General features: G+C 44.5%; 1 protein-coding gene across 2 annotated transcripts in view; it reads right to left on the bottom strand.

Annotated features, from left to right (window-relative positions):
• Positions 1-642: 642 nt before the first annotated feature.
• Positions 643-19,200, bottom strand: part of LOC115197679 (zinc finger protein aebp2) — a 41,353-nt gene continuing 22,795 nt past the window's right edge. For both annotated transcript variants that reach the window (XM_029759428.1, XM_029759427.1), the window contains exon 6: positions 643-813. In XM_029759428.1, the coding sequence (XP_029615288.1) occupies positions 742-813 (72 nt within the window). In that variant the 3' untranslated portion in view covers positions 643-741. The remainder of the gene's footprint in view (positions 814-19,200) is intronic.

The raw sequence follows: 19,200 nt of genomic DNA on the forward strand, positions 1-19,200 counted from the left end.
TGAGTGTTTTACATTTATACCATGTGGTTTGTATGCTTTCTAAGTTTTAAGTTTTTATGGATCCAATGACTCCCTGGAAAATAGTGACTTTAGCTGAGTGAACTATCCTGGCTAAATAGTGACTTTAGCTGAGTGAACTATCCTGGCTAAATAGTGACTATAGCTGAGTGAACTATCCTGGCTAAATAGTGACTATAGCTGAATGAACTATGCTGGTTAAATAGTGACCATAGCTGAGTGAACTATCCTGGCTAAATAGTGACTATAGCTGAGTGAACTATCCTGGCTAAATAGTGACTATAGCTGAGTGAACTATCCTGGTTAAATAGTGACCATAGCTGAGTGAACTATCCTGGCTAAATAGTGACTATAGCTGAGTGAACTATCCTGGTTAAATAGTGACCATAGCTGAGTGAACTATCCTGGCTAAATAGTGACTAAAGCTGAGTGAACTATCCTGGTTAAATAACAACAAATTGAATAGAGTTAGCCAGCTAACTTCGATAAACAACTAACTTGATTTTCTGATTAATTAAGAAATATGTGCTTTTGGTTGTTGAGTCAATTAGACCAAGCATGCCCATTTCAAGCTCATTTTTCAATATATATATATATATATATTGAAAGATATATATATATATATTTTTTTTTTAAACAGAATATTTAGGCAAGTTAGCTGGAGTAACTTCTTGATCCTGCTTTGTCGTCCACCCCTCAGTAGTTATAGGCAGTCAATAACACTCACATGTCCTCAGGAGTCCAGTGGAGTAGCACCTTGACCTTCCCAGAGCCCTCTTTCCTCCTGGCCATCACCTGAGAGGAGAAGAAGAAAACCGCCTCAGGAATACTGAAGATAATACTCCTAAAACTATTAAAAAGTCATTCTAAAAACACAATACGGACAGAGAGCAATGACCTGGAGAGAGGAGAAGTAAGAAAACACAAAACATTTTTGAGGATAGAAGCAGAGAACAGAGACAAAATGGCAAATTGTAACACTCATGACAGAAATACTGTAACACTCAACAAGATAATAAAAGTCATTCGCACACATCACATGGTAGAAAACAATGGTGACTACACTTCAATACATCAGCAGAGCTGGGGCTCAGTGAAGAAGATGACCAAAGACAGACGGAAGTGGAAAACCTTTGATAGGGATGAATGAGTAAATGAACATAACAATGCTATTTCGGGATGGAATCTCTTCCACATTCCCCTGTCTGTGAAGTACTGTACAGTAAGCAGCATTCCGCAATCCAGACAGAAGCCAGAGATCTCAGACTAGCCATTCCAGTGCTGTTTAACGCTGGAATTCTTATCACATAGTTAACATTCCATGGTGCCAGAAACGGACGTAAGAGCCGAAAGAGACAGGGAGCAATTACCATCATAAACAACTTAGAGGTCTGCGGAGAACGTCCATCATGCAGAGTAACTACTGTTAATGGGGCTGTGTTCCCTCAGGATCACATACTGTACTGGGGTTGGGGACATTCCACTTGGGATTGACTGATTCATCATGTTTCATCCTACTGAGTTGATGTCCATGCAGTCATAAACAGGCCAGAAATCTATAGCCTGGTCCCAGATCTGTTTGTGCTGCCTTGTCAACTCTGTCTTGTTTGGCATGACAATGAACATAAAAGTTGGAAAGAGCACGACCAGACCAAGGACCAGGCTAAGGAATCCATCCATCGCCCTCAAAAAAATACAGCCAATCATACGTTTTGTTTGAGCAGTTGGCAGACTTTTCTTTTGAAAAACAGTTGATCAAACGTTTTTACAGTTTCCAGTAACACAGTTATGGAATCTGGAATTCACTCACACAAACATTGTCAGTGGGGTGTAGGCCATGGAGGGAAGGTAGAAAAATAACTAGGATTCTCAAAAACAGTCGCAGATATAAACTCTTTTTTTGTGTTTGGTTAAGTCTATTTATAGTGTTGAGAATGAGCTCACATGTGAACAACTTCTCTTACGCACGAGAATATCTGAAATGATTCCTCCGACTCAGGGGAATGGCATTCATGGAAACTGGTTTAAGGACAGGAGAAGGAGAGGGAGGGAGAGAGAGAGGGAGGGAGAGAGGGAGCGATAAAGAAAATGGGAGCTGGAGAGAGAGGAGAGGAAGAGAGAAAGTGAGATCTAGAATCTCTCCACACTCCCCTGTCTTCAAATCAATCCCCACCACAGAGTACTTGATCTTAGTTTAGCCTTGTGTTTTTTGAACGACTATGTCCCATTCTTCCTGTTCTCTCTCTCCCTGCATCTCTCCCTCTCTCCACCTCCCCATCTGGTTCACACTTTCCCTCATTTCCCCATCTCTTTCCCTTTTTTCTTTTTTCAATTCAAATCAAATTGTATCGGTCACATACACGTGTTTAGCAGATGTTATTACGGATGTAGTGAAATGCTTGTGTTTCTAGCTCCGACAGTGTAGTAATATCTAACAAGTAGTATCTAACAATTCCACAACATATACCTAATACACACAAATCTAAGTAAAGGAATGGAATTAAGAATATATACATTTAATGGATGAGCAATGTCAGAGCAGCATAGACTAAGATACAGTAGAATAGAATAGAATACAGTATATACATATGAGATGAGTAATGCAAAATATGTAAACATTATTACAGTGACTAGTGTTCCATTTATTAAAGTGGCCAGTGATTTCAAGTCTGTGTATATAGCCAGCAGCATCTCAGTGCTAGTGATGGCTATTTAACAGTCTCATTTTCAGTCTCTCGGTCCCAGCTTTGATACACCTGTACTGACCTCGCCTTCTGGATGATAGCGGGGTGAACAGGCAGTGGCTCGGGTGGTTGTTGTCCTTGATGCTTTTTTTGGCCTTCCTGTGACATCGGGTGCTGTAGGTGTCCTGGAGGGCAGGTAGTTTGCCTCAGGTGATGTGTTGGGCAGACCTCACCACCCTCTGGAGAGCCCTGCGGTTGTGGGCGGTGCAGTTGCCGTACCAGGCGGTGATACAGTCTGACAGGATGCTCTCAATTGTGCATCTGTAAATGTTTGTGAGGGTTTTAGGTGACAAGCCACATTTCCTCAGCCTCTTGAGGTTGAAGAGGCGCTGCTGCAACTTCTTCACCACTCTGTCTGTGTGGGTGGACCATTTCAGTTTGTCCGTGATGTGTACGCCGACGAACTTAAAACTTTCCACCTTCTCCACTACTGTCCTGTCGATGTGGATAGGGGGGTGCTCCCTCTGCTGTTTCCTGAAGTCCACAATCATCTCCTTTGTTTTGTTTACGTTGAGTCAGAGATATTTTCCTGACACCACACTCCCAGGGCCCTCACCTCCTCCTTGTAGGCTGTCTCGTCATTGTTGGTAATCAAGCCTACTACTGTTGTGTCGTCTGCAAACTTGATGATAGAGTTGGAGGCGTGCTTGGCAACACGGTCATGGGTGAACAGGGAGTACAGGAGGGGCTGAGCACGCACCCTTGTGGGGCCCCAGTGTTGAGGATCAGCAAAGGGGAGGTGTTGTTCCCTACCTTCACCACCTGGGGGCGGCCTCAAGCTTAATGATGAGCTTGGAGAGTACTATAGTGTTGAATGCTGAGCTATAGTCAATGAACAGCATTTTTACATAGGTATTTTTCTTGTTCAGATGGGATAGGGCAATGTGCAGTGTGATGGCGATTGCATCGTCTGTGGTCCTATTGGGGCGGTAAGCAAATTGAAGAGGGTCTAGGGTGGCAGGTAAGCTGGAGGTGATATGATCCTTGACTAGCCTCTCAAAGCACTTCATGATGACAGAAGTGAGTGCTACGGGGCGATAGTCATTTAGTTCAGTTACCTTAGCTTTCTTGGGAACAGAAACAATGGTGGCCATCTTGAAGCATGTGGGGACAGCAGACTGGGATAGGGAGCGATTGAATATATCTGTGAACACACCAGCCAGCTGGTCTGCGCATGCTCTAAGGACGCGGCTAGGGATACCATCTGGGCCGGCAGCCTTGCGAGGGTTAACACGCTTAAATGTCTTACTCACGTCGCACACGGAGAAGGAGAGCCCACAGTCCTTGATAGCGGGCCGCGTCGGTGGCACTGTATTATCCTCATAGCGAGCGAAGGTGTTCAGCCTGTCCAGAAGCAAGATGTCGGTGTCCGCGACAGGCCTGGTTTACCCTTTTATAATCCGCGATTGTCTGTAGACCCGTCTCGTGTCTGAGCCGTTGAACTGGGACTCAACTTTGTCCCTATACTGACGTTTAGCTTGCTTGATTGCTTTGCGGAGGGAATAACTACACTGTGTGTATTCTTCCATATTCCCAGTCTTCTTGCACTGGTTAAATGCGGCGGTTCAAGCTTTCAGTTTTGCGTGAATGCTCCCATCTATCCACGGTTTCTGGTTGGAGTAGGTTTTAATAGTCACAGTGGGTAGAACATCTCCTATCATCTAGTGAAAAGTGCAGCTCAGTTTCCACCTCATTTTGTGGGCAGTGTGCACATAGCCTGTCTTCTCTTGAGAGCCAGGTCTGCCTTCTCAATAGCAAGGCTATGCTCACTGAGTCTGTACATAGTCAAAGCTTTCCTTTAAGGCAGGTGTTCTGCCACTGTGTACTCTCGGTTTAAAGCCAAATAGCATTTAAGTTCTCTCTGTTTTTTTGTTAATTCTTTCCAATGTGTCAAGTAATTATCTTTTTGTTTTCTCATGATTTGGTTGGGTCTAATTGTGTTGCTGTCCTGGGACTCTGTGGAGTCTGTTTGTGAACGGAGCCACAGGACCAGCTTGCTTAGGGGACTCTTCTCCAGGTTCATCTCTCTGTAGGTGATGGCTTTGTTATGGAAGATTTGGGAATCGCTTCCTTTTAGTTGGTTGTAGAATTTATTTTCTGGATTTTGATAATTAGCGGGTATCAGCCTAATTCTGCTCTGCATACATTATTTGGTGTTTTACGTTGTACACAGAGGATGTTTTTTGCAGAATTCTGCATGCAGAGTCTCAATTTGGTGTTTGTCCCATTTTGTGAATTCTTGGTTGGTGAGCGGACCCCAGACCTCACAACCATAAAGGGCAATGGGTTCTATAACTGATTCAAGTACTTTTTTGTGAGATCCTGATTGTTATTTCAAATGTGATGTTCCTTTTGATGGCATAGAAGGCCCTTCTTGCCTTGTCTCTCAGCTCGTTCACAGCTTTGTGGAAGTTACCTGTGGCGCTGATGTTTAGGCCGAGGTATGTATTGTTCTTTGTGTGCTCTAGGGCAACGGTGTCTAGATGTAATTTGTATTTGTGGTCCTGGCAACTGGACCTTTTTAGGAACACCATTATTTTGGTCTTTTTGAGATTTACTGTCAGGGCCCAGGTTTGACAGAATCTGTGCAGAAGATCGAGGTGCTGCTGTAGGCCCTCCTTGGTTGGGGACAGAAGAACCAGATCATCAGCAAACAGTAGACATTTGACTTCAGATTCTAGTAGGGTGAGGACGGGTGCTGCAGACTGCTCAAATGCCATCGCCAATTCGTTGATATATACTGTATGTCGAATAGGGTGGGGCTCAAGCTGCATCCCTGTCTCACCCCACGGCCCTGTGGAAAGAACGGTGTTTGTTTTTTGCCAATTTCAACCGCACACTTAATATGAATATTAAAATATGAAAAATATAAAATCTACCTGCACTGAAGCCACTCAACATTTACATTACATTCAGTCATCTAACAGACTCGCATCCAGAGAGACCCACAGGAGCAACAGGGGTCAAGTGCCCTGCCCAAGGGCACGTCGACAGATCTCCCACCAAGTCAAAATGGGGACCCGAACCAGCGACCTATCGGCCCAAGCTCCGAACCGCGAGGCCACCAACCCTCAAAGATCCCCCCCCCCCCGAGAGCTGCCATCCAAGACCCCCTCCACAGCCCCCCCCCCAAAGAGTGTGCAAAGCTGTCATCAAGACAAAGGGTGGCTACTTTGAAGAATCTCAAATATAAAATATATTTTGATTTGTTTAACACTTTTTTGGTTACTACATGATTCCATATGTGTTATTTCATAGTTTTGATGTCTTCATTATTCTACAATGTAGAAAATAGTAAAAGTAAAGAAAAACCTTTGAATGAGTAGGTGTGTCCCAACGTTTGCCTATCTTTCAAATATACTGTAATGTTGAACACACAATTTGAATCTATCTAATCGAATCCACAGATTGAGAGTTGAAGATAAATACTTTTAATATATTAGTAATATATTAGTAATTGACTGAGCAGGTCTCTCCATATCTCCTAGCAATGCTATTTCTAGGGTACATGTTTGATTAACGTTACACTTTATGGCAATACCAGAACAAATGGTCAATTGATTCTGTGTCCTCACAACAAAATCTAACATTTTGTTGGTGGCAAGAATTTTCTACAATCATTTTAGCTGGAAAGCACAAAGTCTTGAATCTTGCGTCGTTTTATACATCAACTCATACACCCTTTGTCACAGAATCGGTACATCAAAAATCTCTTCCCAGTTATTTTGCAATCTGTATGGCACAACTGTCAACATCCTGGTCCTCAAATGAAACTGGTATACTTTGCTATATATCCTATTTTTGTTCCTCCATCAGTTTTGATGCTTTATATTGGGCAGACAGACCAGTTCCCTACCTCCTCCTGCAGCCATCTGCCTCTTCCATTTTTGGGGTAATGCTGTAATCTTGGATTGAGCAGACCTTCTCTCTTTTGTTACTTCTAGGCTCGACTACTGCAATGCTCTACTTTCCGGCTACCCGGATAAAGCACTAAACAAACTTCAGTTAGTGCTAAATACGGCTGCTAGAATCCTGACTAGAACCAAAAAATTTGATCATATTACTCCAGTGCTAGCCTCCCTACACTGGCTTCCTGTTAAGGCAAGGGCTGATTTCAAGGTTTTACTGCTAACCTACAAAGCATTACATGGGCTTGCTCCTACCTATCTTTCCGATTTGGTCCTGCCGTACATACCTACACGTACGCTACGGTCACAAGACGCAGGCCTCCTAATTGTCCCTAGAATTTCTAAGCAAACGGCTGGAGGTAGGGCTTTCTCCTATAGAGCTCCATTTTTATGGAATGGTATGCCTATCCATGTGAGAGACGCAGACTCAGTCTCAACCTTTAAGTCTTTACTGAAGACTTATCTCTTCAGTAGGTCCTATGATCAAGTATAGTCTGGCCCAGGAGTGTGAAGGTGAACGGAAAGGCTGGAGCAACGAACCGCCCTTGCTGTCTCTGCCTTGTTGGTTCCCCTCTTCCCACTGGGATTCTCTGCCTCTAACCCTTTTACAGGGGCTGAGTCACTGACTTACTGGTGTTCTTCCATGCCGTCCATGGGAGGGGTGCGTCACTTGAGTAGGTTGAGCCACTGACGTGGTCTTCCTGTCTGGGTTGGCGCCCCCCCTTGGGTTGTGCCGTGGCGGAGATCTTTGTGGGCTATACTCGGCCTTGTCTTCGGACGGTAAGTTGGTGGTTGTAGATATCCCTCTAGTGGTGTGGGGGCTGTGCTTTGGCAAAGTGGGTGGGGTTATATCCTGCCTGTTTGGCCCTGTCCGGGGGTATCATCGGATGGGGCCACAGTGTCTTCTGATCCCTCCTGTCTCAGCCTCCAGTATTTATGCTGCAGTAGTTTATGTGTCGGGGTGCTAGGGTCAGTCTGTTACATCTGGAGTATTCTCTTGTCTTATCCGGTGTCCTGTGTGAATGTAAATATGCTCTCTCTAATTCTCTCTTTCTCTCTTTCTCTCGGAGGACCTGAGCCCTAGGACCATGCCTCAGGACTACCTGGCATGATGACTCCTTGCTGTCCCCAGTCCACCTGGCCATGCTGCTGCTCCAGTTTCAACTGTTCTGCCTGAGGCTACGGAACCCTGACCTGTTCACCGGACGTGCTTGTTGCACCCTCGACAATTACTATGATTATTATTATTTGACCCTGCTGGTCATTTACGAACATTTTAACATCTTGACCATGTTCTGTTATAATATCCACCCGGCACAGCCAGAAGAGGACTGGCCACCCCTCATAGCCTGGTTCCTCTCTAGGTTTCTTCCTAGGTTTTTGGCCTTTCTCAGGAGTTTTTCCTAGGGAGTTTTTCCCAGCCACCGTGCTTCTTTCACATGCATTGCTTGCTGTTTGGGGTTTTAGGCTGGGTTTCTGTACAGCACTTTGAGATTTCAGCTGATGTACGAAGGGCTATATAAATAAATTTGATTTGATAACTCTACCATTCCAATATCATTTAAAAACAAAATACCCTTTTCAAACATATTTCCCATGAATACAGGTATTTTATCAAGCAGCACATTTGAGTTCAACCATAATATTTGTTCTATCTTTTCAGGGGGATGAAATTGGAATTGTAACCAGCTGTGCAATGCTTGTTTGAAAAAGGTTTCATTTTCAATTAATCGAAAATGAGATATGGCAATCTGCACAAAGGCCATTTTTAAACAATGGCTGAGCTTTTCTCAGTAATCTACTTGAGAACTATTTTGGTTAAAAAAAAAAAAGTAAAACTTTTATACAAGTGAAGCTTTTAGAGACAGGTTTAGTGCTTTTATATTTATTCATCTCAACCCACCCAGTTCATATTCATTATATACACTACCAGTCAAAAGTTTTAGAACACCTACTCATTGAAGGGTTTTTCTTTATTTTTACTATTTTCTACATTGTAGAATTGTGAAGACATCAACACTATGAAATAACACATATGGAATCATGTAGTAACCAAAAAAAGTGTTTTAACAAATCAAAATGTATTTTATATTCAAGATTTTTCAAATAGCCACCCTTTGCCTTGACGACAGCTTTGCACACTCTTGGCATTCTCTCAACCAGCTTTATGAGGTAGTCACCTGGAATGCATTTCAATTAACAGGTGTGCCTTTTTAAAAGTTAATTTGTGGAATTTCTTTCCTTCTTAATGCGTTTGAGCCAATCAGTTGTGTTGTGACTTTGTAAAAGACCAAGTCCATATTATGGCAAGAACAGCTCAAATAAGTAAAGAGAAATGACAGTCCACCATTACTTTAAGACATGAAGGTCAGTCAATCCGGGACATTTCAAGAACTTTGAAATATTTCTTCAAGTGCAGTCGCAAAAACCATCAAGTGCTATGATGAAACTAGCTCTATGCGGACCGCCACAGGAATGGAAGACCCAGAGTTACCTCTGCTACAGAGGATAAGTTCAATAGAGTTACCCAAATAAATACTTAATTGTTAATCAACTGTTCAGAGGAGACTGTGTGAATCAGGCCTTCATGGTCTCCTGAGTGGCGCAGCGGTCTAAGGCACTGCATCTCAGTGTGTAACGTCTGCTTCCAGCTCACACTCTCAAACACATAGATCCCCTGAACGCAGCTCACTTTCCAGATCCCATTCACCTGAATTCTGATCACCTGTTCACACACCTGTATGTCATTATCACACACTATTTAGTTCAGTTCTTTGCACCCCATCACTGTGAGGTATTGTTTGTTTTATGACACTTCTATTTGGAGCTCTGTGTTTCTACGTAATGTACTCATCCCGTGTAGGCTAGTGAGGCAGGCAAAAACGAATTACGCCTTTTTCTACTCCCTGCCTGTACTTTAGCCTATCGGATTTCCTGTTATCAACCTATTGCCTGGTCTCCCAGAGGACGTTACTAGACTTTTCCCTGCCTGTACTGTTGCCTTTTTGGACCCCCTGTGTATTACATTTACATTTTAGTCATTTAGCAGACGCTCTTATCCAGAGCGATTTACAGTAGTGAATGCATACATTTCATACATTTAATTTAATGTATTTTTTTCCTTTTTTTTTTGTACTGGCCCCCCGTGGGAATCGAACCCACAACCCTGGCGTTGCAAACACCATGCTCTACCAACTGAGCCATTGTCTGCCCCTGGACCCAGCTACCTGCCTCCTCCTGTGTATGACCTTCTGCCTGCCCCTGGACCCAGCTACCTGCCTCCTCCTGTGTATGACCTTCTGCCTGCCCCTGGACCCAGCTACCTGCCTCCTCCTGTGTATGACCTTCTGCCTGCCCCTGGACCCAGCTACCTGCCTCCTCCTGTGTATGACCTTCTGCCTGGTCCCGGGACCCAGCGACCTGCCTCCTCCTGTGTATGACCTTCTGCCTGCCCCTGGACCCAGCTACCTGCCTCTTCCTGTGTATGACCTTCTGCCTGCCCCTGGACCCAGCTACCTGCCTCCTCCTGTGTATGGCCTTCTGCCTGCCCCTGGACCCAGCTACCTGCCTCCTCCTGTGTATGACCTTCTGCCTGCCCCTGGACCCAGCTACCTGCCTCCTCCTGTGTATGACCTTCTGCCTGCCCCTGGACCCAGCTACCTGCCTCCTCCTGTGTATGACCTTCTGCCTGGTCCCGGGACCCAGCGACCTGCCTCCTCCTGTGTATGACCTTCTGCCTGCCCCTGGACTCAGCTACCTGCCTCTTCCTGTGTATGACCTTCTGCCTGCCCCTGGACCCAGCTACCTGCCTCCTCCTGTGTATGACCTTCTGCCTGCCCCTGGACCCAGCTACCTGCCTCCTCCTGTGTATGACCTTCTGCCTGCCCCTGGACCCAGCTACCTGCCTCCTCCTGTGTATGACCTTCTGCCTGCCCCTGGACCCAGCTACCTGCCTCCTCCTGTGTATGACCTTCTGCCTGGTCCCGGGACCCAGCGACCTGCCTCCTCCTGTGTATGACCTTCTGCCTGCCCCTGGACCCAGCTACCTGCCTCTTCCTGTGTATGACCTTCTGCCTGCCCCTGGACCCAGCTACCTGCCTCCTCCTGTGTATGACCTTCTGCCTGCCCCTGGACCCAGCTACCTGCCTCCTCCTGTGTATGACCTTCTGCCTGCCCCTGGACCCAGCTACCTGCCTCCTCCTGTGTATGACCTTCTGCCTGCCCCTGGACCCAGCTACCTGCCTCCTCCTGTGTATGACCTTCTGCCTGCCCCTGGACCCAGCTACCTGCCTCTTCCTGTGTATGACCTTCTGCCTGCCCCTGGACCCAGCTACCTGCCTCCTCCTGTGTATGACCTTCTGCCTGCCCCTGGACCCAGCTACCTGCCTCCTCCTGTGTATGACCTTCTGCCTGCCCCTGGACCCAGCTACCTGCCTCCTCCTGTGTATGACCTTCTGCTTGCTCCTGGACCCAGCTACCTGCCTCCTCCTGTGTATGACCTTCTGCCTGCCCCTGGACCCATCTACCTGCCTCCTCCTGTGTATGACCTTCTGCCTGCCCCTGGACCCAGCTACCTGCCTCCTCCTGTGTATGACCTGCTGCCTGCCCCTGGACCCAGCTACCTGCCTCCTCCTGTGTATGACTTTCTGCCTGCCCCTGGACCCAGCTACCTGCCTCCTACTGTGGTCCTTTACAATAAACACCTGCTGCGCCCTGAACTGAAACCAGCTCTCTGTCTCCCCTCGTGTTCATTACACAGTGCAAGAGGCGTCACTATAGTACCAGGTTCAAATCCAGGCTGTAACACATCCGGCCGTGATTGGCAGTCCCATAGGGCGGCGCACAATTGGCCCAGCGTCGTCTGGATTTGGCTGGAGTAGTCCGTCATTGTAATTAATAATTTGTTCTTAACTGACTTCCCTAGTTAAATAAAGGTTAAAATAAACAACAACAAAAAATGGCAGAATTGCTGCAAAGAAACCACTTCTAAAGGACACCAATAAGAAGAAGAGACTTGCTTGGGCCAAGAAACACGAGCAATGGACATTAGACCGGTGGAAATGTGTCCTTTGGACTGGAATCCAAATTGGATATTTTTGGTTCTAACCGCCGTGTCTTTGTGAGACGCGGTGTGGGTGAACGGATGATCTCTGCATGTGTAGTTCCCACCATAAAGCATGGAGGAGGAGGTGTTATGGTGTGGGGGTGCTTTGCTGGTGACACGGTCTGTGATTTATTTAGAATTCAAGGCACACTTAACCAGCATGGCTACCACAGAATTCTGCAGCGATACGCCATCCCATCTGGTTTGGCTTAGTGGGACTATCATTTGTTTTTCAACAGGAAAATGACCGAACACACCTCCAGGCTGTGTAAGGGCAATTTTATCAAGAATGGAGAGTGATAGAGTGCTGCATTAGATGACCTGGCCTCCACAATCCTCCGACTTCAACAAAATTGAGATGGTTTGGGATGAGTCGGACCGAGAGAGTGAAGGAAAAGCAGCCAACAAGTGCTCAGCATATGTGAGAACTCCTTCAAGACTGTTGGAAAAGCATTCCAGGTGAAGCTGGTTGAGAGAATGCCAAGAGTGTGCAAAGCTGTCATCAAGGCAAAGGGTGGCTATTTGAAGAATCTCAAATCTAAAATACATTTTGATTTGTTTTTTTTGGTTACTACATGATTCCATATGTGTTATTACATAGTTTGTCTTCACTATTATTCTACAATGTAGAAAATAGTACAAATAAAGAAAAACACTTGAATGAGTAGGTGTTCTAAAACTTTTGACCAGTAGTGTAGATAGCCACAGTTTATATTGTCTGGTTTAGCATCCCAGATAAAGCTAAATGTTTTTTGCTCACATGATTTGAAAAACTAAAATAAGGGGTAGGCAGCGCCATAAGTAATTGAGTAATCTAAGATATGACTAAATAGTTAAGTGTAATTTTTCCATAAATACACAGGTATTTACCTCTCTGGTTGCAGGATATTTTCTATTTTCACTAGTTATCTATTAAAATTCATTGTAGAGAGCTCATTGATATATTTTGTGATATGAATAACAAATATGTCTACAGTCCATTTTATAGGTAAACCGCAGGGTAATGTAAAATTGTATTTATTTAAGATCTAATATGTAATATGGTAAACTTATCATAATTAGGTTTTAGTCCAGAGAGGCCAGAAACGTTATCCATAGCTTTAATGAGACATTGCAGGGATCTAGCTTGTGGACTTAATATAAAACTTGAGTTATCGGCATACATGGACACTTTTGTTTTAAAGCCTTGGATTTCTAATCCTCTAATGTTATTTGATCTGATTTTAATAGCTAGCATTTCAAATGGCCATTGCGAATAGATACGGTGACAGTGGATACCCTTGTTTAACTTCTCTTGACAGTTCAAAACTCTCTGAGAAGTAGCTGTTATGGCTGGTTTATACTACAGGTGTGTTCGTAAAAGTGTAATTTGGCCTTCGCACTGATCTTTTTGTGCATTTGTCAATTTTCATTATTTGGAAAGAATTCCTTATTGCAATCGTCATTCAGAGACAGATGAGACGGAAAAGAAAACATCTGCTTAAAATATTTAGCTTCCTCTTTTAAAATATAATTCTGAGAATCATAGACGACTGTCTATAGTAACAAGTTTCTGCAAATTATTTTTGATAATGTTCCTGCGTTGGAGATTTAAGAAGCATTTGGTGCATTTTTCTCTATATTCCATCCAGTTTGCTTTATTTTTGTAATAGATTACATTAGATCGTTCTTGAATAAGTTCCTCCAGTTCTTTTTGTTTTTCCTCTAACACTTGTTTTGTATCTCTGTAAGCCACTCCTCAGTAAAAGGCACATGACAGCCCGTTTGGAGTTTGCCAAAAAGCACCTAAAGGCCTTTCAAACCAAGAGCAACAAGATTCTCTGGTCTGATGAAATCAAAATTAAACACTCTGGCCTGAATGCCAAGCGTCACATCTGGAGAACACCTTGCACCATCCCTACGGTGAAGCATGGTGGTGGCAGCATCATGCTGCGGGATGTTTTTCAGCAGCAGGTACTGGGAGACTATTTAGCATCGAGGCAAAGATGAACGGATCAAATTACAGAGACCCTTGATGAAAAAGACTAAGAGATTCCTGATGAAAACCTGCTCCAGAGCGCTCAGGACCTCAGACTGGGGTGAAGGTTCACCTTCCAACAGGACAACGACCCTAAGCACACAGACAAGACAATGCAGTAGTGGCTTTGGGACAAGTCTCAATTACCTTGAGTGGCCCAGCCAGAGCCCAGACTTGAACCCGATCGAAACATCTCTAGAGAGACCTGTGTGCAGCGACGCTCCCCATCCAACCTGACAGAGCTTGAGAGGATCTGCAGAGAATGGGAGAAACTCCCCAAATACAGGTGTGCCAAGCTTGCAGCGTCATACCCAAGACTCGAGACTGTATTCACTGCCAAAGATGCCTCAACGAAGTACTGAGTAAAGGGTCTGAATACTTATTATAAACGTGATATTTCAGTTTAAAAAAATTTATGAATTTGCTAATATTTATAAAAACCTGTTTTTGGCTTTGTCATTATGGGGTATTGTGACGTCATTATGGGGTATTGTGACATCATTATGGGGTATTGTGATGTCATTATGGGCTATTGTGATGTCATTATGGGCTATAGCCCGATGATGGAAAAAAAACAATTCAATGAATTTTAGAATAAGGCTGTAACGTAACAAAATTTGGAAAAAGTCAAAGGGTCTGAATACTTCCTGAATGCACTGTAGATGTTATTTCCCTTTTTTAGCCGCTGATAGTCTTTTCTTATAACATGCTCCTTGTTTGTGTTTTTTATAATGTCGTATGTTTTCCCCCCAACACTGCTTTCCATCAATTTGTATAGCAGACCCTCATGAAAAATTTAGTCAAAAGCTTTTTTGAAATCAACAAAGCATGAGAAGACTTTGTAAACATCAAGGCTCACACACAGGGAACACACACGGGCACATGCATGTGCGCACACACACACAAACTGAAACACACACACACACACACACACACTAGGAAGTCCACTGGACACCTTCCCAGGACCTCCACTCCTCCACCCCTCCAGGGCTACAGCCCTGCTCCTCTCCCCAGGCCAGGGTGAGTCTGGATGGCCCTTGGGGAGACACACAGCCTCCCTGGCTGGCCCTCAGCTGTGGACCTAACCATAGGGGTCAGAGAGTAGGACAATGGATGGACGCTCGTTTTGTCATTTTTACCCAACCGGTCAGCCCTCCTCTTCCCATTCCATCTGACCTGGACCTCCTCTTCACCCTCCTCCTCCTTGCTCTCTGTCTCCCTCCCAGTCTCTCTCTCTCTCTCTCTCCTATATTCTCCCTCCCAGTCTCTCTCTCTCCTATATTCTCCCACCAGTCTCTCTCTCCTATATTCTCCCTCCATTTGTCTTATTCCCTCGGTCTCTCCCCATCTCTCCTTCTTGCCCCCCCCATCTCTCCTTCTTGCCCCCCCTCCTCTGGTTCCGTTTCAAAATGTGGTTACCTCACTTAACCTCTTCAAGCCTTTTTCTTATCGCCTTCTAAAATTATTGGCCGGCGGTGTGCACTTTGTATGTGCACTTTGTGTGTGCTGTGTGTACGTGTGTGTGTGTACGTGTGTGTGTGTACGTGTGTGTGTGCACGTGTGTGTATGCTGTGTACGTGTGTTTGTGTTTGCTAAAACATTTACATTTTTGGGGGGCACCAGGACAGGCTCTGTTGACTATGTAGTGCGACGATGCATAATGAGCCTGTTGGGGGGTGAGAAGTTTGACTTTACCTTTGTTTTGGTTTGTTTGTTTGTCAATTAGGGTGTGCAGGGTGAATACGTGGTCTGTCGTTTGGTAATTTGGTAAAAAGCCAATTTGACATTTGCTCAGTACATTGTTTTCACTGAGTAAATGTATGATTCTGTTGTTAATGATAATGCAGAGGATTTTCCCAAGGTTGCTGTTGGCTCATATCCCATGGTAGTTATTGGGGTAAAATTTGTCTCCACTTTTGTGGATTGGGGTCCTTGGTTCCAAATATTGGGGAAGATGTAAGTATAGCCAATTGGAATTTCTGGTCTGTATATATTATAATGTCATTTAGAATACCATCAACACCACAGGCCTTTTTAGGTTGGAGGGTTTGTATTTTGTCCTGTAGTTCATTCAAGTCTCTCTCTCCAGTCGCTCTCTCTCTCTCTCCAGTCGCTCTCTCTCTCCAGTCGCTCTCTCTCTCTCTCCAGTTGCTCTCTCTCTAGTCGCTCTCTCTCTCTCCAGTTGCTCTCTCTCTCTCTCTCTCTCTCTCTCTCTCTCTCTCTCTCTCTCTCTCTCTCTCTCTCTCTCTCTCTCTCTCTCTCTCTCTCTCTCCAGTCTCTCTCTCTCCAGTCTCTCTCTCTCTCCTCTCTCTCTCTCTCCAGTCTCTCTCTCTCTCTCTCCAGTCTCTCTCTCTCTCCAGTCTCTCTCTCTCTCTCTCTCCAGTCTCTCTCTCCAGTCTCTCTCTCTCTCTCCAGTCTCTCTCTCTCTCTCCAGTCTCTCTCTCTCTCTCTCTCTCTCTCTCTCTCTCTCTCTCTCTCTCTCTCTCTCTCTCTCCAGTCTCTCTCTCTCTCTCTCTCTCTCTCTCTCTCTCCAGTCTCTCTCTCTCTCTCCAGTCTCTCTCTCTCTCTCCAGTCTCTCACTAGTCTCTTTCGCTTTGTGTTGTGTTTGGGGCTAGTTTAGTGGAGGCTCAGTCTCCCTGTGCAATGTAGTGGCTGCCTCTTAGCAAGGCCTTTCTTCTCCCAACGTCTGGCTACTGCACTGTAAGACGTGTGTTGGTATATGTGTACCACATGGAGTAGGGCGAGAGAGAGATCCTCTTTCTTTCACCCTGGTCCAAAAACAATGGCCCTGGATGTGCTGTACTGTGCTCTACACAGGCTGGGCACTGCCATGTCCTCTACAGTACGTCAGAACCCTACTGCTGAGAGTCTCTCTGCAACACACTGGCATATGCTTCATTGCCATTTTAATTAAGTAGGCCTGGGAGTCTCTAGCCCATGATTCCTCTGTCAGCGTCAACAGGTTCATACTCATTAGCCCTGCACTGGGTCGCTACCTTAAAAGGATAGTGCAAGATTCTGTCAATTAAAGGGGCGACGCAGGCCCATGCAGTTTCAGGGTTGTGTTGAGTAGGGAATGCAGCAGATACAGTTGAAGTCGGAAGTTTACATACACCTTAACCAAACACATTTAAACTCCGTTTTTCACAATTCCTGACATTTAATCCTAGTAAAAATTCCCTGTCTTAGGTCAGTTAGGATCACCACTTTATTTTAAGAATGTGAAATGTCAGAATAATAGTAGAGAGAATGATTTATTTCAGCTTTTATTTCTTTCATCACATTCCCAGTGGGTCAGAAGTTTACATACACTCAATTTGTATTTGGTAGCATTGCCTTTAAATTGTTTAACTTGGGTCAAACATTTCGGGTAGCCTTCCACAAGCTTCCCACAATAAATTGGATGAATTTTGGCCCATTCCTCCTGACAGAGCTGGTGTAACTGAGTCAGGTTTGTAGGCCTCCTTGCTCGCACATGCTTTTTCAGTTCTGCCCACACATTTTCTATAGGATTGAGGTCAGGTCTTTGAAATGGCCACTCCAATACCTTGACTTTGTTGTCCTTAAGCCATTTTGCCACAACTTTGGAAGTATGCTTGGGTTCATTGTCCATTTGGAAGACCCATTTGTAACCAAGCTTTAACTTCCTGACTGATGTCTTGAGATGTTGCTTCAATATATCCACATATTTTTCCTCCTCATGATGCCATCTGTTTTGTGAAGTGCACCAGTCCCTCCTGCAGCAAAGCACCCCCACAACATGATGCTGCCACCCCCATGCTTCACGGTTGGGATGGTGTTCTTCGGCTTGCAAGCCTCCCCCTTTTTCCTCCAAACATAACGATGGTCATTATGGCCCAAACTTTATATTTTTGTTTCATCAGACCAGAGGACATTTATCCAAAAAGTATGATCTTTGTCCCCATGTGCAGTTGCAAACCGTAGTCTGGCTTTTAATGGTGGTTTTGGAGCAGTGGCTTCTTCCTTGCTGAGCAGCCTTTCAGGTTATGTCAATATAGGACTTGTTTTACTGTGGATATAGATACTTTGTACCTGTTTCCTCCAGCATCTTCACAAGGTCCTTTGCTGTTGTTCTGGGATTGATTTGCACTTTTCGCACCAAAATACGTTAATCTCTAGGAGACAGAACTCGTCTCCTTCCTGAGCGGTGTGACGGCTGTGTGGTCCCAATGTGTTTATACTTGCGTACTATTGTTTGTACAGTTGAACATGGTACCTTTAGGCGTTTGGAAATTGCTCCTCAGAATGAACCAGACTTGTGGAGGTCTACTATTCTTTTTCTGAGGTCTTGGCTGATTTCTTTTGATTTTCCCATGATGTCAAGCAAAGAGGCACTGAGTTTGAAGGTAGGCCTTGAAATACATCCACAGGTACACCTCCAATTGACTCAAATTATGTCAATTAGCCTATCAGAAGCTTATAAAGCCATGACATCATATTCTGGAATTTTCCAAGCTGTTTAAAGGCACTATTGACCATCTGGAATTGAGACACGGTAGAGATACTCTGAATGATCGGCTATGAAAAGCCAACTGACATTTACTCCTGAGGTGCTGACCTGTTGCACCCTCTACAACCACTGTGATTATTATTATTTGACCCTGCTGGTCATTTATGAACATTTGAACATCTTGGCCATGTTCTGTTATAATCTCCACCCGGCACAGCCAGAAGAGGACTGGCCACCCCTCATAGCCTGGTTCCTCTCTAGGTTTCTTCCTAGGTTCTGGCCTTTCTAGGGAGTTTTTCCTAGCCACCGTGCTTCTACACCTGCATTGATTGCTGTTTGGGGTTTTAGGCTGGGTTTCTGTACAGCACTTTGAGATATCAGCTGATGTAAGAAGGGCTTTATAAGTAAATTTGATTGAAATAAATACATTTGATTGAATTGTGATACAGTGAATTATAAGTGAAATAATCTGTCTGTAAACAATTGTTGGAAAAATGACTTGTGTCATGCACAAAGTATATGTCCTAACTGACTTGCCAAAACTATAGTTTGTCAACAAGAAATTTGTGGAGTGGTTGAAAAACGAGTTTTAATGACTCCAACCTTAGTGTATGTAAACTTCCAACTTCAACTGTATATAAAAATTAATGTTTCTTAATGGACATGTTCAAGTAGTCTCTCCCTGTTTCAGTTGGTTTTCTTCTGTTTGGTGCCTAATGTTTTGTAACATTGTACCCTAATGAACACAACCCTGAATGCCTTATCAAACAACAGATCTGAGTGTCCAGAGTGATAAACATAGGTTATCTTCCACAGCGACAGACAGAGAAAGAGAGAAGAGTGAGAGAGAGTGAGGGTTAGAGATAGATAGAAGGGTGAGAGAAAGTGAGGGTGAAAGAGAGACAGAAGGGTGGGAGAGAGAGAGTGAGAAAGTGAGG

Source organism: Salmo trutta, chromosome 7, assembly GCF_901001165.1.
Source record: "Salmo trutta chromosome 7, fSalTru1.1, whole genome shotgun sequence".
Taxonomy (NCBI): Eukaryota; Metazoa; Chordata; class Actinopteri; order Salmoniformes; family Salmonidae; genus Salmo; species Salmo trutta.